Source organism: Saimiri boliviensis, chromosome 10, assembly GCF_048565385.1.
Source record: "Saimiri boliviensis isolate mSaiBol1 chromosome 10, mSaiBol1.pri, whole genome shotgun sequence".
NCBI classification, from domain to species: Eukaryota; Metazoa; Chordata; class Mammalia; order Primates; family Cebidae; genus Saimiri; species Saimiri boliviensis.
In genome coordinates, this window is record NC_133458.1 from 745,111 (window position 1) to 769,565 (window position 24,455).

Sequence of the window (24,455 nt, forward strand, 5' to 3'; positions counted from 1 at the left end):
CTGCCCTCAGAGAGCGACCCCTCAGCCCCGGGTGTGGGCACCGCCCTCAGAGAGCGACCCCTCAGCCCCGGGCGTGGGCACTGCCCTCAGAGAGCGACCCCTCAGCCCCGGGCATGGGCACCGCCCTCAGAGAGCGACCCCTCAGCCCCGGGCATGGGCACTGCCCTCAGAGAGCGACCTCTCAGCCCCGGGTGTGGGCACCGCCCTCAGAGAGCGACCCCTCAGCCCTGGATATGGGCACTGCCCTCAGAGAGCGACCCCTCAGCCCCGGGCATGGGCACTGCCCTCAGAGAGCGACCCCTCAGCCCCGGGCATGGGCACTGCCCTCAGAGAGCGACCCCTCAGCCCTGGGCATGGGCGCTGCCCTCAGAGAGCGTCCCCCGAGCCCCGGGTGTGGGCGCTGCCCTCAGAAACTATTCCCCCAGCTGTGGACATGGGCCTTGGTCTCGGAGACATCAGTCGCCTGAACTCTTGCTGCTGGTTTGGTGCCTCCTGTGTCCATGAGGAAGGAGTTTGGGGGTGGAGCGGGGGTCACAGGCAGTGAGAAGGCTACAGGGATTTCTTCTTCGTAATGCCCGTCTTGGTTCAGTGCCAGAGACCTGTGCGAAGAGTTGCCTGCTCTTCGGACTGATGACTGGATGGTGAGGTGACTTCTTACCTTGGAAGTAGCATTCTGGCTGCAGGCCTGAGGTCTTATGCACGTATGGTACAGGAAACACGGCATATTGCCACTCTGGGAGATTAGAAAACTATTAAAAAATTACAGTCACTCATATAAGAGAGAACATGGGAAATATGGGAGTAAGTGTGGTAGTCTAGAGGAAGTATATTACTGTATGTTGGACTAAAATGCCAAAGAGGTACACTTGGAAATACAGCAAACAAGAAAAGTGACCACAGCTCTGAAAAAGTGGAGTGTTCACACACTTGCCAGGAGGAGATGTTTAACTGCATGTGTTCGCTGCACCTTGTTGGATTATTTTTCTAGAATCCTGAATTTGTCCTGGCCACTATTCCTTATGCTTGTTGCTGGCCACTCTCCCTTTCCTCCCCATTTTCTTTGTCAGTAAAAAGTGTGCCAGCCATGCTTGATTTAAAGAGGGAGACAAGTTGTCGTTGGGCAATTTTATCATTGCATGAGCATCACAGAGTGCACTTGCCTACACCTAGATGATGTAGCCTGCACACATAGGCTGTATTTGTATGGTGGCACCTACTGCTCGTAGAATGTTACTGTACTGAATACTGCAGGCAACTGTAACAGTAGTATTTGTATAGCTAAACATATCTAAGCATAGAAAAGGCACAGTAAAGATATTGTAATCTTATGGGACCACCGTCATATATATGATCTGTTGTTGACTGACTGTTATGTGGTACATGACTGTAGTTCATAGTTCAGCCATTTGAGTTGAGTAATGAGGTGACCAGACTTTACTGTTAACTTATGTGGGGAGTCATTACACTGAGGTTATTTTCTGCTTTGTTCAATTTAGACATTAAAATCTAGTATTATATGTTTAAGATGACTCTCTATCCCCATAATTACTGCCAGTAGTTTTTCATATTGCTCTATTTATAATGGTGCAAGTAGTTTTTATTTATTTTTAGGGTTGGGGGGGGTCCTACTGCAAATATGTTCCATCATTTGCTATTACCTCATCTTTAGGTTGATATCTTTTGAGTGGGGCACCAATAGCTCCAGGTGTTGTGAATGTGAATTAGAATTTCCTGGAGAAACACTGGCAGCGTGGGAGGTATACAAAGTCTCCTGAGCTCATTATCCCGAAGGGTTGGGAGGAGGGTGCTGTGGTTGAGCACATTAGACTAATGAAGAGTCTAACAAGATCCCAGGTGACCCCAGGGCCACTGTTCTGCATCTCACTTTGAATAACAGAATGACACTAACAGTGGGATTTTTTTTGATGGAGGAATGGCCTTTCGAAAGGGAGCATCTTCAGAATCTAGCAGCTGGGATCAGATTATTCTTTTGTTGAATCAACTCAGATCTGCCAAGACAGCATCTTGCTAAGGTACTAAAAAGGGAGAGATGGTGGTGAGCTTCCTAAGGCTATTTGGATTTCACCCTCCTTAGTTGGTAATTTTATTAACAGTTGTTGATAAAATATCATTAATGTCATGATATTAACATCCCCAGTAAAGGAAATAAGTAAATTGTTTTTCAAATATCATAACTGGTTTTATGTCAGAATATTTTTAGAAACTGTCTACCATACGTGGTTCAGAAATTTTCTTGCAGTTCTTGGATGTTAATATCAAATTAAATCTTATAGGAAAAGATATATTTGCAAGTGTTTCAGTATGATTGTGTTTTCCACTAGGGTTAAAAAATAAATGCCATTTGAACAGTTCCATCTGTCATGGAAAAACGTGAGACATTCGTACAAGCCGTGTCTAAGGAGCTGGTTGGAGAGTTTTTGCAATTTGTTCAACTTGATGTAAGTTTCATGTTTTAGTTTTGTTGTGATTTTTGACTGTGAATATGAAATATGTTCTAAAATCATTATGTCTCCAAACAAAACATAGTTATCTCAGTGAATCCTTAGAGACCAATGTTTATTTGAAAGAAGGAAACCAAACCCTTTATACTCAAATCTACCCGCTGGTGGGCTAAGCTAAAATATAAAAGATGAACAGAAGTTAACCAGTCAAAGAGGGCTGTTATGGGGAAGGACCCATCTAACCAAGAAGGTGACTCTGAGGACTGGAGAAGGCTTGTTGTGTTTGAATTTGAAGTTCAACAGGAAGGCAGAAGATGAGGCTAGCGGATAAGCTATGCGGGCCTCTACCAGATGTTTGAAGCAGGGAGTCAGCTGTAGGCAAGGGAGAAAGAGAGCAAAAGAGGAGAGAGAACTAGTGGACAAAATAGAGGTAAGGAGAAAAATACGGTTTGCTTTTTGGAAATATTCCTCTGGCTGCAAGTGAAAAGTATGTCAAAGGGATATATTTAAGAGACTAACCTCTGAGGTCCTGCTCATAAAGATGGTTGAATTAGGATCTGGAAATGGGAAGCTGCTTGGAAGTAGAGTGATGGCATTATTGGATTGATTGGATATGGGGAAGGGCACAGGCATCTGACTGTGTAATACCATTCAGCAAGCTCTTGACTGTGGGAAGAGGGCGGATTCAAGGGAGAAGGTGGTTCCATTTTAGAGGTGGTAGATGACTGCTGGTGGGATGTGCACCAACAGATGGCCAGTAGTCACACCTGCACGTCTGAATACCAGGGGAAAGGCCTGGCCTAGAGACAGGTTGGGCATGGAACCCTAAGTCGTGGGAATGCCTGCCGTTATCTCTCTAGTGTTTCAGAGAAAAGGGCCTCGGACAGAGCTCTGGAGCCAGCGTTGGAGGCACTGACTCTGAAATACAAAAGTATCTTTGGGGCAGAAGACCCTTAGCATACTTGTCTCACTTGCTCTTATTATGTGGTGAAAATCAAACTAGTGACAACAAAGAATTAGAGAAGAATCTAATAATGAATTTGTTACTAGTAACATTTAAGAAATTGGTTTTCTTTATAAGAGAAATCAGCTTATATGTTTTGGTATTATAAAATGATACCCTGTAAACTGAAAAATAATCATAAACTCACAGGCATCTTGTCACCATAGAAGTGTTTATAAGAGCAAATTAGTTAGATACGATGTAAATGTCTGCTTTAGCAGTAGCAGTGTATATAACTTGTACTGGAAATGCAATATATACACATTTTAAAGTCTAAAGATTGCTGTTGCAAAGTGCATACCATAATGTTAACAAAAGCTCAGGAAACTAAATTGAAAATCAAAGGTAAAAATAGTAAGTCAAAATCACACTGGTAGTCACAATGACAAGTGCCCTTCTGGTGTGCATCATTTCCAGCCATCCCTGTTGTGTGCCAACCAGCCTTTGCGGTGTTGCTGGGCAGCCAGCAGATATCTCAGGAGAATTCTGAATTAGTCCTTATACTAATGAGGCGTTAACTCTGGTTTATCAACAATAAGCTTTATTGACACTTAACAGTTCAGCTTAGTACCTAGTCACTGTATGGCTCTTAAAGGTAAAAATGAAAATTTGTAGGATTGTGCATCACATGGTTTCATCAAGTTGAATGACATAAATGTCATTTTATATAATTATGATGTTTTCCCATAGTTCAATTTGATAAGAACTTAAAAGTCTGAGGCTTATCAGGGAAACCTCTCCAAGTACGATTAGTTCTGCTATAATTCAACACATGCATTTCCAACAATCACTGCACTCTGCAGAATTGGTTAAAAAAAATCCCAGAGATTATGGGGAAAATGGAGGTTGAGGGGCAACACTGAAAAATTTGCCAGTAACACATTAGAAACAGATAGGAACCTAATAAAACAGTAGCATAATTTTATATGTTAAATCACTGAGAAATACATAAATACTACAGTAAGCATGGCACTTTAGCTTGAAAAATATTTAAATTCTATAGTTGGAAGTGGGTGCCTATGCTTCCAGGATATACCTGCTCCTCTGTGCGTAAGAGGAAGAAAATGAGGTAGAACAGAGGAGAAAAAGACAAACTAGGCAGAGGGAAATAGGGAGCATTAGAGAGCACAGTGGGCTTGGGAAGAGCACAGTGAAGTGGGGTGGGGCCTTTGGGTCATAGTGGGTGAGGGGCACAATGTGTGTCCCGGGTGTGAATGGACTGAGCTGCTAGGTGTCTGAGATATGTTTCATGGGATCCTCGTGGCTCCAGTCAGTGGGTGCAGTTTTCTGCATTTACCTGGTTAAATTTCTTGTCAGCTTGATGAAACCACTTGATGCACAGCAGAACTGATTATACTGTGTGCCCTTGTCCTTCTTGGAGAATCACTGATGGGGAGTGGGACACAGCACTGAGGAGAATTCCATCATTTAACAAACATGTCCTGAATGCCTTCTGTATGCCAGACACTGCACCGAGAGTTGGGGTTGTAGTACACAGAAAGCAAAGTTTCTGCACAAATGGGGATTTATGTTCTGATGGTAGAGGAAGAAAAACAAGACACATGTATAAATAATAAAGCAGGTAGAGGTTGGGTGCAGTGACTCACGCCTGTAATCCCAGACCTTTAGGAGGCTGAGGCAGGAGGATCGTTTGAGGCCAGGAGTTTAACACCAGCCTGGGCAACATAGTGAAACCTCGTCTCTACAGTAATGTTAAAAAATTGACCAAGTGTAGTGGCTTGTGCCTGTGGTCTCAACTACTTGGGAAGCTGAGGCAGGAGAATCACTTAGGCCAGGAGTTTGAGGTTGCAGTGAGCTATGATTGTGTAACTGCACTCCTGCCTGGGTGACAAAGCAAGACCCTGTCTCAAAAAAAAAAAATAGGCTGGGCGCGGTGGCTCACGCCTGTAATCCCAGCACTTTGGGAGGCCAAGGCGGGTGGATCACGAAGTCAAGAGATCGAGACCATCCTCGTCAACATGGTGAAACCCCGTCTCTACTAAGACAAAAAAATTAGCCGGGCATGGTGGCGCGTGCCTGTAATCTCAGCTACTCAGGAGGCTGAGGCAGGAGAATTGCCTGAACCCGGGAGGCGGAGGTTGCGGTGAGCCAAGATCACGCCATTGCACTCCAGCCTGGGTAACAAGAGCAAAACTCCGTCTCAAAAAAAGAAAAATAAATAAATAAATAAAACCAAAAAGATACTACTAACTACTACTAAGAAAGTAAGTAGAAGTTGGGAATGATGGAGTGGCTAAAGAAAACCTCAGAGGAGATGATATTTGATCAGAGTTGGTACAGTCAAATGATTCTTGCTGAGGATATGTTCTGAGAAATGCATCATTAGGTAATTTCATTGTTGTGTGACTATCCTAAAGTGTGCTTACATATACCCAGTTGGGAGTAGCCCACTTATACACTTGGGTTAGATGGTACAGTACCATCCCAGGCTACAAACCTATATAACACGTTACTGTACTGTAGGGCTGTTGGCCCCACTGGATTGTGGGGTGTCCCTTATGCTATGCTCAGGTGCAGGATCTGAGAAGTAAAGAGACAGGACACTGAAGAACTGGAGAAGAGCAGTTGGACTCTGGGAGGCCATGCCACCTATGAGCGGAGACAGGCAAGGTCCCGAATGCCCAGAAGCATCTGTATTTATTAGGTGCAAGCAGGGGGCAGGGTCATGTGTGAGGTCATCATCTGTAGGCTTAGTGATAGGGCATACATAATCACATGAGTCACAAGCGAGGAGGCCACCCCATTATGTCACCTGGGCAGAGAGGTGGGCTCTGTGCAGTAGGGGCCCGTGCCATGCACAGTAGTAGAGGTTCGTGTACAGAAAAGGGGTCCACCCCCATTAGGTCACCAAGGCAAGGAGGTGGGCTGTGTGCAACAGGTGTTGTGCACAACACTTCTTATCTGGGGGCTGGAGACTTCAGAGGGTTTCTAATAGAAAGATACTGTAAGCCAATGCAATGGGAACTGACAGACTTATGCTCTTCTATTAAGATATTTATGGGAGGATGATTTGAGCTAACACAGAAGGGAGAAAAGACTGACAGGGTGTACAGCCGCCGTGACTGCTCACACCAGAGGGGTTCTTCTCCCTCGGTTATTTGCGGGATCTCAGGCCTGAGGCCTACTTTCCACAGGAACTGGATGCAAGGTACTTACAACTCCTCTATCAGAAGGGGAGGCTCTTGCTCCAAGCCTGCCATACAGCGTATGCCCTTTCAGGCAGGGACGCCACCGCCTGGGTCTTTGGTTCTTGTCCTGGTCTGGCTGTTTTCCCATGTACTGCTTCTGTTCTGTGACTGCTCTGGGCATTCCTCCTACTACAGACTACTATATGGTTCTATGGAAGGATTCTGTAAATCAGCACTAAATGTGTTGGTACAGCTCTGACTACATCTATTATATGATTATATAGAAAGATTATGTGGGACTAAGTATGATTATATATATAAGCTAGATATAAGTAATCAGTGAGTTATATTTCCGGCACTGATTGTGCCTGGGGTCTGCACAGTTCTTCCTTGGTGCCCATGCGGGTGTTACCCACACTGTACTGGATACTATAGGCATAGTATTATAACACAATGGTAAATGTGTATCTAAACAGGATAAGGTACAGTAAAAATACAGCATAAAACATAAAGAATGATACACCTGAATAGGGTACTTACTATGACTAGAGGTTGCAGAAGTGGAAGTTGTTCTTTGAGTAAGTGAGTAGTGAGTAAATATGAAGGCCTAATACTTCACTGTACACTACCGTAAACTATAAACACATTATACTCGGGCTATAGTAATTTTATATAAAACATTTTTCTTCAATAAGAAATTAACTTTAGCTTACTGTAACTGTTATATTTCATAAATTTTTTAAAAATTTAAACTTTTAAAATCTTTTATAAGTTAGCTTAAAACACAAACTCATTTTGCTTTAAAAAGAACCTTTATTTTATTTTATTTTATTTATTTTTATTTATTTTATTTTATTTTCATTGTGGGTTTTTTTTTTTTTTGAGACGGAGTTTTTGCTCGTTACCCAGGCTGGAGTGCAATGGCGCAATCTCGGCTCACCACAACCTCCGCCTCCTGGGTTCAGGCAATTCTCCTGCCTCAGCCTCCTGAGTAGCTGGGATTACAGGCACGTGCCACCATGCCCAGCTAATTTTTTGTATTTTTAGTAGAGACGGGGTTTCACCATGTTGACCAGGATGGTCTCGATCTCTCGACCTCGTGATCCACCCGCCTCGGCCTCCCAAAGTGCTGGGATTACAGGCTTGAGCCACCGCGCCCGGCTATTTTATTTTATTTTGTTTTATTTTTTGAGACGGAGTTTCGCTCTTGTCACCCAGGCTGGAGTGCAATGGCACGATCTCGGCTCACCGCAACCTCCGCCTCGTGGGCTCAGGCAATTCTCCTGCCTCAGCCTCCTGAGTAGCTGGGATTACAGGCACACGCCACCACGCCAAGCTAATGTTTTGTATTTTTAGTAGAGACGGGGTTTCACCATGTTGACCAGGATGGTCTCGATCTCTTGACCTCGTGATCCACCCGCCTCGGCCTCCCAAAGTGCTGGGATTACAGGCTTGAGCCACCGAGCCCGGCTGTATTTTATTTTCATTTTTATATTCAGGGGTACATGTGCAGGTTTGTTACATAGGTCATCTTGTATCATGGGGGTTTATTGTACAGATTATTTCATCACCCAGGTTTTTTTTTTTTTTTTTTTTTTTTTTTTTTGAGATGGAGTTTTGCTCTTGTTGCCTAGGCTGGAGTGCAATAGCACAATTTCAGCTCACCGTGACCTCCGCCTCCTGGATTCAAGTGATTCGATTCTCCTGCCTTAGCCTCCCGAGTAGCTGGGACTACAGGCATGTGCCACCACACCTGGCTAATTTTTGTATTTTTAGTAGAGATGGGATTTCTCCATGTTGATCGGGCTGGTCTCAAACTCCTGACCTCAGGTGATCCGCCTGCCTTGGCCTTCAAAAGTGCTGGGATGACAGGCGTGAGCCACCTGGCCCTGCCATCACGCAGGTATGAAGCGTACTATCCATTAATCTTTCCTGATCCTTTCCCTTCTCCTACCCTCCACCCTCCAGTAGGCCGGTGTCTGTTGTTCCCCTGTGTCCATGTGTTCTCATAATTTCACTCCTACCTATAAGTGAGAACATGGTGAATTTGGTTTTCTGTTACTGTGTTAGTTTGCTATGGATAATGGCCTCCAGCTCCAGCCATGTCCCTGCAACGGACTTGATCTCATTCTTTTTTTATATCTGCATAGTATTCCGTGGTGTATATGTACCACATTTTCTTTATCCAGTCTATCATTGATGGGCATTTAGGTTTATTCCATGTCTTTGCTAAAAATCCTTTTTTTTTTTGAGATGGAGTTTTGCACTTGTTACCCAGGCTGGAGTGCAATGGCGCGATCTCGGCTCACCGCAACCTCCGCCTCGTGGGTTCAGGCAATTCTCCTGCCTCAGCCTCCTGAGTAGCTGGGATTACAGACGCATGCCACCATGCCCAGCTAATTTTTTGTATTTTTAGTAGAGACGGGGTTTCACCATGTTGATCAGGATGATCTCGATCTCTTGACCTCGTGAACCTCTCGCCTCGGCCTCCCAAAGTGCTGGAATTACAGGCTTGAGCTACCACGCCCGGCCTATTTCATAAGCTTTTTTCTCTTCCCTCCTGCCTTTTTTTTTTTTTTTTTTTTTTTTGAGACAGGGTCTAGCTCTGTTGCCCAGGCTAGAGTGCGGTGGCACTGTCTCGGCTCACTGCAACGTCTGCCTCCTGGGTTCAAGCAATTCTCCTGCCTCAGCCTCCTGAGTAGCTGGGATTACAGGCACATACTACCACACCTGGCTAATTTTTGTATTTTTAGTAGAGACGGGGTTTTACCATGTTGGCCAGACTGGTCTCAAACCCCTGACCTCAGGTGATTCACCTGCCTTGGCCTTCCAAAGTGCTGGGATGACAGGTGTGAGCCACTGTGCCTTGCCATGTATTTTTACTTTTTAAACTTTTTTTGTTAAAAACTAAGACGCAAACACACACATTAGCATTAACCTATACCAAGTCAGGATCATCACTATCACTGTGTTCCATCATAACATCTTGTCCCAGTGGAAGGTCTTCAAGGGCAATAACAGACATGCAGCTGTCATGTCATCTCCTATGATAACAGTGTTTTCTTCTGGAATTTCTCTTAAAGCACCTGCCTAAGGCTAGTTTACAGTTAACTTAAAAAAAACAATGTGAAAGGAATACACTTTGAAACACTGATAAAAAAAAATAGGTTTGTTTATACCAACATTGCCACAAACTTTAAAAGATTAAAAGATTAATCATTGCCACAAAGTGATTAATCTTTTAAACTATGATGTTTTGGTAGCCATGACATCACTAGGTGTTAAGATCAGAGATCCAAATGGGCCATGTAGAGATTTGGGAAAAGAAGATTCTAGACAAAAGGAATGGGAAAGGCTGAGACCCTGAGGCAGGGCACACTTGGGAAGCTAAGGGTGTGGACTTACCAACAAGGAGGAGGAGCGTGGCAGGGTTAGGGTGGAGAAGCAATTTCTTTCCTGTTGAAATAATTGCTAAGTTAAAAGTTGGAAAAGAAATTCAAAGGAATCATGAATACTTCTGAATCACCTATCCCCAGATTTACCAGTTGTTACCACTTGCCACATTTTCTTTATTATTCTTTGTATTTACATTTTTTAAAATCACTTGAGTCAGTTGAAGGCATTGCGCCTCTTTATCGCTAAACGTTTCAGTTTGTATTTTTCTTTTTTTTTTTTTTTTTTTTTTGAGACGGAGTTTCGCTCTTGTTACCCAGGCTGGAGTGCAATGGCACGATCTCGGCTCACCGCAACCTCCGCCTCCTGGGCTCAGGCAATTCTCCTGCCTCAGCCTCCTGAGTAGCTGGGATTACAGGCACCCACCACCATGCCCAGCTAATTTTTTTTGTATTTTTAGTAGAGACGGGGTTTCACCATGTTGACCAGGATGGTCTCGATCTCTTGACCTTGTGATCCACCCGCCTCGGCCTCCCAAAGTGCTGGGATTACAGGCTTGAGCCACTGCGCCCGGCCATCAGTTTGTATTTTTCTAAATTAAAGGTATTCTCTTATATAACCATATTAAAATCCTCAAAATGGGAAATTTAACATTGTGGATGATCCTGTTAAATAACCCTCTGCAGCCTATGTTCTCTCCTCTTGAATCTGGATTGGGCTTGTGCCTGCTTTGATGGACGGAATATTGAAGAAGTGGCCTTCAGAAAATTTGGCAGCTTCTACTTCTCTTTGGAGCCCCTGGTTGTCATGTAAGAAGTTCAGGATCACTCCCTGCTGGAGAGAGAAGAGACCACACACAAAGGCTAGAGGATGAGACGGCAGAAGGAGACCTCATTAGTGGGCACCAAAGTGCCAGACATTCAACACCCAGCTGCCTCCTTAAGCACAGGCATGAGACCCTAAGAGTTGGCATCTGATTCATGAGATACAGTAAAATTGTTGCTTTATGCTACCAAGTTTTTTTATTATACAACAAGACTTACGCTGCTTCATAACACTTTGTGCCAGTCACAAGAGAATAGCTCCCTCTGGGCATGTAGACTACAAAAAGGCACCCATGCTGGGCACAGGTGGCCAGGCACTGACATAGGGAAGAGAGGCTCTGCAGGATTTTCACCCCATTAGCCCCTCAGCCTCTACGCTTTGTACAGCACAGGGCTGCACGACTCTGCAGCCTGGTGCTAGAGGAGGTTGTGGAGGGATGCCCACAGGCAGCTCACTAGTCTGCATGTGTTCTTCCTAACTGCTGGGCTTTTGTGTTGCCCTGCCTTTGCCCAGTGTCCTATGGCCCTAGGGGCCTGGGCTGTCACTGCTAATGTAGCAGTGCCAGGCAATGACTACCCCAAGGCCACTCTGGGGAGAGGTGGAACATTTTGATATTTGAACAGCTTTTGTCCCTCATCCTTTCCTCGCCCTTCCAGCCAGCTCTCTTCTGTCATAGGCAACAGCCACTCATTTCTCACATACCCAGCTACTCATTTCTCACATACCCAGCTCCAGACAGCCTTCAGTGAAGCTGGGCGTGTCCCATTTTGTTGCTGTTGTTTTGTTACTGAAACCTGTCTCACTCTCATTTCTTCAGGATTAATTTTTCAGGAAGGAGTTAGCAGCCCATCCTAGTTTGTTGAACAGGTGGATGGGCAGCTATTTCTTTTCCTTCAGGCTATACCCTTCAGCATATACCTCTACTAGATTTTAACAGTCTGTTGGTTGTTATTCTTGCCCCTAGACTGTGAGCTTACTCAGGGCAGGGTAGGATCTGATTCATCTCTCTGCCCTAACCATCAGTCAACTAATATTTCCTCATGTAAGCATCATGAATCAGCCCAGTCATTTCACTGGTCACTTTCAGTCACCAGTTTGCCCTGAATAGAAAAAACATCTTGATCTTTGAACACAGCAGCTATAGTCTGTTACCCAGGCTAGGACCCCAGCACCCAAACTGTCCATTAATGTACTGGAAAATTACCGTTAATGGACTTAAGTGGGCCATTAACTTGTTGTTTTTGAATAATCAAGGCATAAAGAATTATTCAACTGTTCATGATTGAATGTCTTGTCTCTAGGCAGATCAAGATACTGTCTAAGGTCAAAAATTTGAGAGCTGGTCTGTGTTTGCACATGATTGACAGGCAAAGGGCTAAGGAAAAGGAAGAGGAGAAATGAAGGGGAGGAGGGTCAAGGAAACGAGAGAAGACAGGAGGTAAGAGTGAACAAGTGGAGGCAGAAAAAGAGCTAGATGAAAGATGGAGGAGTGCTAAGAGGAGAAAACAAACGCCAGTGCAGGTGAGGAGCTAGGAGAGCAGGAAGAGAGGGAGAGGGAGGGATGGAGGGCTTATGAGATATCTTTACTCTAGTTTCTCCATCTTACTGTTTTGTATGACTGATAGATTTGACGAGTGCGAGTGGCTGTTTTGTGGCATAGCCTTCATTTTGCATCTGTTGAGGATCTTATTAAATTTTAGTGTGCATTTTGTCAGGAACTGCTTAACAGCGTTAGGTCCTCGGTGCTGTCAAGATAGGAAGTTCATGGTGTGGTCTGTCTGTCCCAGTGTGGGTAGGTGTCTGCCAGGTCTCTTCTGGGAGCCTTCCTCTGTGGGAAAGTGGTGACATTGTAATGTCCTGCTGCCCACGAGGCTTCTACCCACTTGTTTTAGCATCTTCTGATAATTCTTGCTAGAGTCCATAATTATTGTGATGGCTATAAAACTGGGATTTTCTAACCCTGTATTGCATCTATAGTTATTCACTGACATTCTAGAGCGTGCAGGTGCTATTAATTAATGGTTTGCCGGGTGCGGTGGCTCAAGCCTGTAATCCCAGCACTTTGGGAGGCCGAGGCGGGTGGATCACAGGGTCAAGAGATCAAGACCATCCTGGTCAACATGGTGAAACCCCGTCTCTACTAAAAATACAAAAAAGTAGCTGGGCATGGTGGCACATGCCTGTAATCCGAGCTACTCAGGAGGCTGAGGCAGGAGAATTGCCTGAACCCAGGAGGCGGAGGTTGCGGTGAGCCAAGATCGTGCCATTGCACTCCAGGCTGGGTAACAAGAGCGAAACTCAGTCTCAAAAAATAAAAAACAAACAAATGGTTTGATATTTATTATCCGTATGCCCTCCTTGATTTTTTTCTTTTTAGAGACAGGCTCCTGCTATGTTGCCCAGGCTAGAGTGCAATGGTACAATCACAGCTCACTGCAGCCCTTTCTCCCAGAGTGCCTGGCTTGGCCTTGTTGATTCTTATTTTATTCAATTGGTTATAATCCATCACTGTCACTTTTTGGTGGTCACATTATCCCAAATTTGGCTACAGGGAGTCCCTTTAACTGGATTCTATGCCCTTTTGATGAGGGCCTCTATTCGCTCCATCAAAGAGTAGATGAGGTTATCTCAGTAAGAGGAAATGGATGTAGAGGGTTTTTGGGGGAGATCTGAAATCTTGCTGGCTAGTGGGAGAGAATGATATTGAGGGATGAGTAGGAGGTGGTGTCAAGGGCCCGCATGGGGCTGAAATCCGTGGCCACAGTATTATTATGCCATTGTTACTGAACTTTAGCCGGCTTTTGTAATCTAATTCTGAGTTTGGAGATGGTGGACTTTTGGGTCCCATTTAGGGGAGGTTTTGCTGAGTGGGTGAAATTTTAAACTCCACAGATTAGGATACTAGGAAAAGAATAGGTGGAAAATCCCCCTGCTTCTTCCCTTTTAGGAATGGGTTTTGAATACTGCAACCAACTCTTGAACTTGTAATGAAGTTTAAACTTTTAATGACATTATGAAAAGGATATAATTAATTTTTTTGTATTTGAAATGTGACACTTGCTATTTATGTTACAGAAAGAGGCCTCTGATCCTTTCAGCCTAAATGAATTACTGGATGAATTATCAAGGAAACAGAAAGAAGAATTATGGCAAAGACTGAAGGATTTATTGACAAATGTGTTGTTAGAAAGCCCGGTGGATGGGTGGCAGGTAGTGGAGGCACAGGGTGAAGATAATATGGAGACAGAACATGGCTCAAAAATGGTAGTATTTGTTTTTCAAAAATGAGCAACATTTTTTCCCTTTTTTTTTGTTAAATAACTGTTGTGTATCATTGAATTTTACATTAAGACAAATTTTGAAGTTAGAAGTTAAGAATTTTAGTTCAGTCTGTTTGTTGTAGTCTTATTCACTTTGCAACCCTACTGTTATTAATCTAATACTAAATATTGCTGTTCTTTTAGGATGATTGACTAGTATTCAACTTTAATTCTTTTTGAATAAGCTAGAATTTTGACTTGATTTTTAGGAAATTTGTAACTGAAATTTTTTCTAAAAACTGATTTTAAGTTGATGATTTTAATTCATTCGTGCTTTGATTTCTCATTTATAGAGAAAAAGCATAGAAATAATTTATGCAATTACATCTGTGATTCTTGCTTCTGTATATGTAATAAATGAAAATGAGAACTACGAAGCCTTACTGGAATGTGTTATTATATTAAATGGTAAGTTGACTTTGTTATAAATGGTATTTTTAAATGTGGGCGTTGAAATGATGCTTTGTAAAAGGAAGCTAGTTGTTTTCATGAGCATTGTTGAATTCAGTAGCAGAAGTGATGTACAGATATAGCTTTGCAGTCAAGTTCTTTTTCTTCAGTTAGAATAGGAGCGTACCTACGTAAGGACTGTCCTGAATACTTATTTATTTAATATTCTTTTTTTTTTTTTTTTTTTTTTGAGACAGAGTTTCGCTCTTGTTACCCAGGCTGGAGTGCAATGGCGCGATCTCGGCTCACCACAACCTCCGCCTCCTGGGTTCAGGCAATTCTCCTGCCTCAGCCTCCTGAGTAGCTGAGATTACAGGCACGCGCCGCCATGCCCAGCTAATTTTTTGTATTTTTAGTAGAGATGGGGTTTCACCATGTTGACCAGGATGGTCTCGATCTCTTGACCTTGTGATCTACCCGCCTCAGCCTCCCAAAGTGCTGGGATTACAGGCGTGAGCCACCGCGCCCGGCTTTTTTTTTTTTTTAAGAGACAGAATCTCGCCCTGTTGTCCAAGCTGGAGTGCAGTGGCATGATCCCAGCTCACTGTAGCCTTAACCTTCTGGGCTCTAGTGATACTCTTACCTCAGCCTCCTAAGTAGCTGGGCCCATAGGCACATGCTGTTTTTTTGTTTTTGTTTTTGTTTTTTGTTAGAGACAGGATCTCACTCTGTTGCTCAGGTTGGTCTCAAACTCCTGGGTTCAAATGATCCTCCCGCCTTGCCCTGGCAAAGTGCTGGGAATACATGCATGAGCCATCATGTCTGGCCCAATTAGTTTAAGCTCCATTCAGATGTTACAGATGGTGAGATGGGCAGTACTCAGTAACTAACTGCTATTGTTTGCAGGTTTTCCAGGGAAATCTTTCACTTACTGGACCAATGATCAAAAACTTGTTTAGAGGAAAATACCTGATTATGTGATTACCACTGCTAGATAGTGTCAACTTAACCAAGAATTTGTGACATTGAATTTTTTTCTTTAAGTATGTTATGAACATGATCTGAGGAGTAATAGTTGACTCCTAGGGGAGTTTTACTGTACTGAAATTTAAATGATGGTACTTCTCAAATTTTAACAAAACTGTAAAACTTATTAATTTAGGAGGTACATTAGTCGATAAGTTAATGAAAATATTTGATTATGAAATATATAAAAATTATATTTACAAAAGATGTAAAATATATTAATGATACTTAAGAAAAATTTTCACATACCCTCATCCCTCGCTGTGCCAGTGTAATTAATTTCATGTGACAAATTATCTCATCAACCTTCTCATTCTTAGCATCACTTGGATTTATGTATCTGTTTCATAGTACATTGTTTTATTCTGAATTCTTGAGTTGGAACACAGTGTCTTATTAAAAAATCACCCCTAATCAGGATGAAAATAGCTCCTAAATGGTTTGTGAATTTTACTATGAGTTTATTTGTACAGTCTGCAAATAACTGGTGAAATGATTAGTGCTGACACTGTAGTTGCTATCAACTTCCCAGTTAATTCAGGAATGTTATATTCGTGTAATGGCATTCAGACACCTACAGATTATGAGTATTAGTAGTATTAATTATGGAGCTTTTCTGTTAATAAAAGCACTGTAGTTTTTGTATTCATTATGGTAATTGCTTTTACTGTTTTTCACCTCTGAACCGAAATCTCAGGCCAGCACATTGAGGGAGCGCAGTGGATTATTGCACAGTAGAGCCGTCGTGGCTCTGCGTTAACAGGGTTAGCACTGGTGTTGACATTGAGGCTTGGCTAGCCTCAGCACCTGCCTTCCTGAAGTTGGAGATTTAGGCAGTATGATCTCTCGGAGTCTTTCGGCTCCAAAAATCTTTTTTCTATTGTGTCTGTGGAGTCTCTTTTTATAATAATTGTCAAACAGTTTTTTAGTTAACATTATTTGCATTTTATAATTAATGTATATAAATCTTTGGCAAATTAAACATAAACTAATATTTGCTCAGCAAAGCTGTAAATAATGTGTAAAGTCATAATACTCTAAACTGTTGAATCTGAAGTAATAAGAATTTGCCCTACTAATTGGAAAATTACTGTGCTGTATTTTAGGTATTTTATATGCATTACCTGAGTCTGAACGAAAACTACAGAGTTCTATTCAGGATTTGTGTGTTACCTGGTGGGAGAAAGGCCTGCCTGCTAAGGAAGACACAGGAAAGACAGCCTTTGTCATGTTACTGAGGAGGAGTCTGGAGACTAAGACAGTATGCTCACTTTTTTTTCTTTTTTCTTTTTTTTTAGGAACAGGGTCTCTCTCCATTACTCAAGCTGGAGTGCAGTTGGCATGATCATACCTCACTACAGCCTCAAACTCCTGGGCTCTAGTAGTCCTCCTGCCTCAGCCTCTGGAGTAGCTGGGACTGCAGGAGTACACCACCTACCTAAGACTTTGTTTTAAAATGTCTTTCTAACATTCTAAACCTGTGCTACTCAATGTAGTAGCCACTAGCCACCGAAGGCTATTTATATTTTTTTATTTTATTTTTTTTGAGACGGAGTTTCGCTCTTGTTACCCAGGCTGGAGTGCAATGGCGCGATCTCGGCTCACCACAACCTCTGCCTCCTGGGTTCAGGAAATTCTCCTGCCTCAGCCTCCCGAGTAGCTGGGATTACAGGCATGTGCCACCATGCCCAGCTAATTTTTTGTATTTTTAGTAGAGACGGGGTTTCACCTTGTTGACCAGGATGGTCTCGATCTCTTGACCTCGTGATCCACCTGCCTCGGCCTCCCAAAGTGCTGGGATTACAGGCTTGAGCCACCGCGCCCAGCCACAGAAGGCTATTTAAATTTCAAGTTAAAAATTACAAATTCACTCCCTCAGTTGCACTAGTCACATTTTATTAGCTCTACAGCAAAGTGCAGCTAATGTCTACTGCACTGTACAGTTCAGATGTATAATGTCTTCATTATTGAGGAAGTTCTTGAACTTACAGGATTTTTTATTTTTTTTCCCCTACGTTTTAAAAAACAATGTTCTGTAGCCGGGCGCGGTGGCTCACACCTATAATCCCAACACTTTGGGAGGCCGAGGCAGGTGGATCATGAGGTCAAGAGATCGAGACCATCCTGGTCAACATGGTGAAACCCCATCTCTACTAAAAAAAAAAATACAAAAAATTAGCTGGGCATGGTGGCACGTGCCTGTAATCCCAGCTACTCGGGAGGCTGACGCAGGAGAATTGCCTGAACTCAGGAGGCAGAGGTTGCGGTGAGCTGAGATCGTGCCATTGCACTCCAGCCTGGGTAACAAGAGCGAAACTCCGTCTTAAAAAAAAAAAAAAATGTTCTGTAGAGCTACAGGTGGTATTTGCAGATTTTAAAATCTGTTTTTATTTGTCATTTTCTAATCTTTGATGAATCAACTAGAATTACCATTATTTATGACATAAAATATACTTGATTTGAAATATGACTTTACTGTTCATGAAAAAAAGTATAACATTTTTTATGCCATTCCTAGGGTGCAGACATATGTCGGCTTTGGCGTATCCATCAAGCTTTATATTGCTTTGATTATGATTTGGAGGAAAGTAGAGAAATTAAAGATATGTTACTTGAGTGCTTCATAAATATTAATTATATCAAGAAAGAAGAGGTAAATAGGTGTTTCTTTTTTGGTCTGTTTGTGAGCTACTTCTTAATAGATATTTCTCCTGTGTTCACATGGTTCCTGTTTGTACCACACTTGGTGTTGCCGTGAAAGTCAACTTAGCTACCAGGAGCTATTATATTTACTGCACATCATTTTTATTGCACGGAAGTACTAGAGCAAACATTTTACAAGTCTTTGCTTATTTCATCATTAAATTGGATGGTAACAGGTGGTTGTGTGAATCCTGGGGGAGCCATAATTGCGTTTTAAATTAAGAATGATTAAAAACAAGGTTGAGAAAGCACTTGTCTGTGAATGAGATCTGGCTTTCTGCCCTAATTCCACTTTAATTGGCATATATTCAAAACTATCATCCCATAGTATCCTCCATTTCTTTCTTCTGCCCATCCTGTAAATCCAGAGAGGCTTCTGGCCTGATGCTGCACTACCTGTCCTAGAGTCAACTCCCATATGTGACTACTGAGCACCTGCAATGGGGCCCATGTGAACTGAGATTAGCCATAACTATAAAATACACATGGATTTGAGGAAAGAAATGAGTATAAAATAGTTCATTAACAATTTTTGTTTTATACTTAATATAATACACAGTTTTAGATATATTGCTTTACATAAAATATATTATTAAAATTAATCTTCTTTTGTTAACATGACTACTAGAGAATTAAGAATTATAGAAAGGCTCACATAGTTCTTTTTTTCGGGACCTTCTGCGGTTGTTTACTGAGTTTTGGCTATATGCCCAGGCAGGGGTCAGTGGAGACTAGAGCAAGCCTTTGCTTTTGGGCACTTATGGTGCAGCAGGTACATATCTGAGTCAGAAGGAGGAAGTCACCCCTCCTCTCTGAAGGAGGTGGAGAAGGTCTTCAGAGGAAGAGGAGGACCAGCTCTGAGATACGGAATAAATTTCCTCCAGGTCTCACAGCTGTTCAGTGGCAGAGACAGAACTGGACCCCGGCAGGCCGTCTGCAGTCAGCTAGACAAAGGGCCATATGATTGGAACTGAGACCTTCAGCTCCTGGGGTCCTTGTTTGTTCTTGGTCAGGCCTTTCAGCCTCAGTGTTTTCTTCTGTAAAATAGGAGCAAGTTACTCCTTCACACGATTGCTGTGAGAAACAGATGAGGTGATAGGGATCAAACCACAGCCCAGGTGCTGATGGTTAAGAGCCCTTGGGGTGGGCTGCCCTGTGCCATCGTTGTTACAAAGATGCTGGACCACAGCCTGTGCCCCACACATCTCCAGGATTGTCCCCAAATATGATGGATTCAAACAATAAACTATTTTATGTTGACTTACACATAAGCAGTTGTTGAATCATACTTGTCATGTATGTGTGCAGGTATATAACATATGCATAAATATACGTATGTGTTACAACCCCTACTGTCTTTAAAAAATTGATGTGCTCCTTTGAATTTAAGATATCTAAACTTAGTTTCCTAATTAATTATTAATTTGGTCAGGTCAGTTTTCGGTCATTCTGAGTAAACCATAAACATCTTGTACTGTACTGACAGATTACTTCTAGTGATATTATTATTATTATTATTATTTATTTATTTATTTATTTATTTTTTACCTTGCCTGTTGTTTACCCTGGATTTGAATAAAAATGTATTGCATTTCTGTAGGATTCCAGTTCTGTGCAGTGGTGTGCTGGTAAGAGATAAAGGTGCTATTCACTGAGATAATTCTTGATAGATGTAGTTTATGAACTCTATAAAGTGTAAATATTCATTCTTTTTAGGTTCAGATGTATAATATAGTAGCATGCATGTAATGTATGCTACTACAAATATGTTATGTACTATATTATGTACTACATACATAATACATCACAAATTATGTACTACATACATAAATACGTCATAAATACCTGATGTATTTATGACTTGAACACTGTGTATTTCGAAATTCTAGCTTGGCAAACACTTAGCCTTTTAACTATATGAGTCCTCAGTTTTCTCATTTATACCTGAGAAGGTGAAACAAAACGAGATATTCAACTCCATTCTCACCCACCTACTTAAAGCTTTCTTTCATTTGCGATTATGTAGCCATCCACGACAGGGCCAGAATGAGATGTTTATGGACCCGTGGTTATTGTCTCTGGTCTCTCTCTCTACACCTGTGGTCCTTGACGACAGAGGTGCTCAGTGTAGTGGCTGCTTGGCCCTGGGGGAGGAGGCTTGTATGGCCCCCAGCTATGCAGGCCCCACAAACAGTTCAACTTGTGCATGTGCTGTCAATTATAATTACATGTGCCTTCTTTTTAGCAATAGCAATGTTTAGCTTACTTGACGTTCAAATAATTGTTATTTGGAACTTTTTATTTGGTGGCAATTTAAACATATCCCTTTTTTTATTTGTAGGGAAGAAGATTTCTTAGTTCTCTCTTCAACTGGAATATAAACTTTATCAAAATGATCCATGGGACCATTAAAAACCAGTTACAGGGATTACAAAAGTAAGTATTAAAGGTAATTAAGATTTTGTGCTGTCTTCATCTGGTTTTGAAAGATTCCATTTGCTCCAACTTTTTAAAGTTATAGTAATAGATTGGAAGCTTTAGAAATATGTTATTTATTATGTACTATTGTATCAATGGGTAGCTTTTTCCTTCTATAGGAAATTATTATTTTCCAGTGGTGACCACTGAAATTAAGGTTTTAATTTGTGGTAGTTCTTTAAATAGTTAAAATAGTGTCCAGTTGAACCTTAGCCTTGCTCATAATAAAACCATGCCAATGGTACTTTGAATGCAATGTGTGCTTTTTGGTTGCACATGGCCTGTCCTGTATGGCTTCTTGGAAGAGCCTGTGGACTGTGCAGGAGCAGCAGGGAATGTTGCAGTCCTGACTCTCTCACTCCATACATGATGGAGATGTCAGGTGGATGCTTGCTATTTGCCAGGCACAAGGCAAAGTACTTCATTTGCTCTAGTGCTGAGTACTTAGTCTGCATTTTAAAATTTAATCCTCGCAACTCTCTTTCGAGGTAGGCTTTGGTTACTAAATTTCCCAATGTCAGGCAACTGTATAAATACCAAGTTGGGATTTGATTCTGGATCTCTGATTACAGTGCTCCTTTTGTATACTAGATTGCTTTTTTATATTTCCGTATCTTCACAATATTTGAATTGAACTAATAGATTTCTAAAGTTATGATTCTTAAGTTGGTACTGGTATTTTAGGGCTTCTTGAACCTGAGGAATTGATAGCATGAAAAGTCCAAAATGACTCCAAGTTGACAATTTGTTTATATTTAAATATTTTTGACTTTAGAATTGGACTTACACACTCATGGTTTCACAGAAAATAATAAAGTTCTAGGTAAGCCTTGACTGAGAAGGAGGAAATGGTTTGTCACTTCGGTTTTCCTTCCAAAACCTTTTCCGTTTTCTACTTTTTGCCCAGGTAGATAACCTATTTCTGTAGATAATTTGCAAAGCACTGGTTTAATCTGAGTTTATTTTTCGCTATGGTTAGAGAGTAGCTGAAATGATACATGTTGAAAGTATAATTCTTTAAATTTGCATTAAAACTATTTTGATCTTTTTAAATAGGTCTTTGATGGTATACATTGCAGAAATTTATTTCAGAGCTTGGAAAAAGGCTTCAGGGAAAATACTGGAGGTATTTTCATTTTATTAAATGTTAACACTTATTTTTATTATAATTTAGTTACTAAATAAGTAGTCAAAGGAGGGTTAAGATCTGTGTTTATGCATCCTGTCAAAATAAAGCCAAATAATTAAAATCTGTTTGATGGGGAGTCCAGTCGCTTGCTAAGATCTGTGGTTTGTGGGTGGTAGGACTGTGCTCTATCAGCTGGGAGGGAGCTCTGACCCTGATCCTTCCAACCACATGTGGTCACTGGGCATTTGGGATGTGGCCAGTCCAAATCGAGATGTGTTGTAAGTGTAAGAAACATACCAGATTTCAAAGACCTGATATAGAAAAAATATGAAGTATCTCAGTACTTTTTAAAAATGTTGAGTAGATGTTGAAATGATAGTCGTTTGGATGTATTAGGCTAAATGTAGTTGACCTTTTGTATCTGTGGGTTTCGCATCCATGGATTCAACCAACCAAGGACAGAAAATATTTGGGAAAAAAAATGTATCTGTACTTAACATGTACAGCCTTTTTTTTTCTTGTCATCACTCCCTAAACATGTAATGTCACAACTATTTACATAACATTGACATTGTATTAAGTATTATAAGTAATCTAGAGATGATTTAAAGTGTGCAGGAGATGTGCGTAGGTTATATGCAGGTACTACTCCACTTAATATGAGGAATTTGAGCATCTGCAGACTCTGGCATCCAAGGGAGGTCCTAGAACTGATCCCCTATGGATACCAAGGGATGCCTGTGTAATACTAAAATAATTTTTCCTGTTTCTTTTGTCTGTTTTTAATGCAGCCACTAGAACATTTAAAATTGCGTCTGTGGCTTGCATTCAGTTTCTATTGGATAGTGCTGTTCAGGAACTTCAAGTCACCTCTTTTAGTTACATTATTTTCGAAAATTTGAAGGTATTTTCTTCGACTCTGGGTAACTCTGGTGACTACATAGTATTTATGTTATGAAGATAGGGCTATGTAATCCACAAACCCAACCCAACATCCAGACACCCTTTTGGACAAAAGAAAGTGTCTTCGTTTTCCATTATATTTTTCTTGTACTAGGTTTTCAATCATTTTTCTTTTACTCTGAGAATAAAATTTTTACTCTAAGTCAGAAAGGAGCCTCTCACTACCCTGTGTTCTATCTTGACTTTTCATTCCTCTTTGGAGAGCAGGCCCTGCACTGATGGGCAGAGAGAGGCACTTGCAGGGTGGACAGAGGCTGCCCCACGTTTGGAGTTTACTTCTGTCCTCTCTGCTCCTCTGCACAACTTACACTTGATTTATGTTGCCAAGGTTTATCACTGACTTCTAGAAAATAAAAAAGAGGCCAGTCACGGTGGCTCACACCTCTAATCCCAGCACTGTGGGAGGCCGAGGCGGGTGGATCATCTGAGATCAAGAGTTTGAGACCTGAGTTGGCTTGGCCAACATGGCTGTCTCTACAAAAAATAAAATAAAAACTATTTGACTCGATGTATACAAAATTGATACCAACAACATGTATTTCTCAGTCTCACTCCCTTCCTTTCTGCTCTCCCTCTCTTTAAGATTTTCCGGCAAATTCCAGACCTGACATTTCATTTCTGTATACTACTTTATTCGTCTCTCAAAAATGTGGTTATAGAATGCCATTGTAAGACCTAAAACTGAGAGTAAATCCTTGGTATTTTTAAAAAATAGTCAAGCCACATTAAAATTTTTCCAATGATCTCAAAGTGTTTCCTTAGTTTTTTGAATTAGCATTCAACAGGTTTCCCCATGACAGTTGCCTGTTATACCATTAAAATTGCTTATTCTAGAGCCTGCCTCCTTCCTTTTCTTTTTTTTTTTTAAAAACCTATGCATTGGCATGTGAGGAAATTGGACCAATTGTCCTATAGAATGTAGCATTCTGGTAGTTAGCTCTAAAGCAGGCATCCCCAAACGACGGCCCATGGGCCACATGTGGCCCCCTGAGGCCGTTTATCCGGCCCCCCACCGCACTTGAGGAAAGGGCACCTCTTTCATTGGTGGTCAGTGAGAGGAGCACAGTATGTGGTGGCCCTCCAACGGTCTGAGGGACAGTGAACTGGCCTCCTGTGTAAAAAGTTTGGGGACGCCTGCTCTAAAGGTTTGGATTCAACTTTTATGGCACAACTAATTTCCCAGGTAGTGCTGTGTATCTCATCTTGCATTGCAAGTCAGACAATGTGTGGTTGTCCCACATTAAGTGATGCTAAGTGTCTTCAGGTGAAAAATATTTTCAAATACAATGGAGAAGAGGAACTTGAGCATCTGTAGAATCTGGTTTGTATTAGTATTAACCCTAGAAGGGTTTCCTTAGGTCCCTCCCTAAAGCCATAGAAATCTCACACGTGTGAGGGCAGGCATAGAGTACAGGTGCAAACCATGGGGTCCACTGGGGTTTTTTGCTACTCTTACAGGCTAGGCCTTTCCCCAGTTGCTGCACTCTGAGTACCATTAGTGCATGGGGCTGATGAGGGGCTTCCTACACCTTCCTTGCTTAGCCCTTCTCAATGTGGCCCTGAAAGATCTTTTTTTTTTTTTTTTAAGATGGTCGATATACCACCTCAGAACAT

At 41.8% G+C, this 24,455-nt stretch overlaps 1 protein-coding gene across 3 annotated transcripts in view; it reads left to right on the forward strand.

Moving 5' to 3' along the window:
• The window catches only part of NCAPG2 (non-SMC condensin II complex subunit G2), a 90,392-nt gene that overhangs the window by 1,363 nt on the left and 64,574 nt on the right, over positions 1–24,455 (forward strand). Inside the window, exons 1-8 of one of the 3 annotated variants that reach the window (XM_074378840.1) lie at positions 313–2,033; positions 2,343–2,459; positions 13,908–14,096; positions 14,446–14,560; positions 16,675–16,829; positions 18,087–18,221; positions 20,613–20,707; positions 21,806–21,875. In XM_074378840.1, the coding sequence (XP_074234941.1) occupies positions 2,382–2,459; positions 13,908–14,096; positions 14,446–14,560; positions 16,675–16,829; positions 18,087–18,221; positions 20,613–20,707; positions 21,806–21,875 (837 nt within the window). In that variant the 5' untranslated portion in view covers positions 313–2,033; positions 2,343–2,381. The other 2 variants (XM_039473001.2, XM_074378839.1) reach the window with 2 other exon arrangements.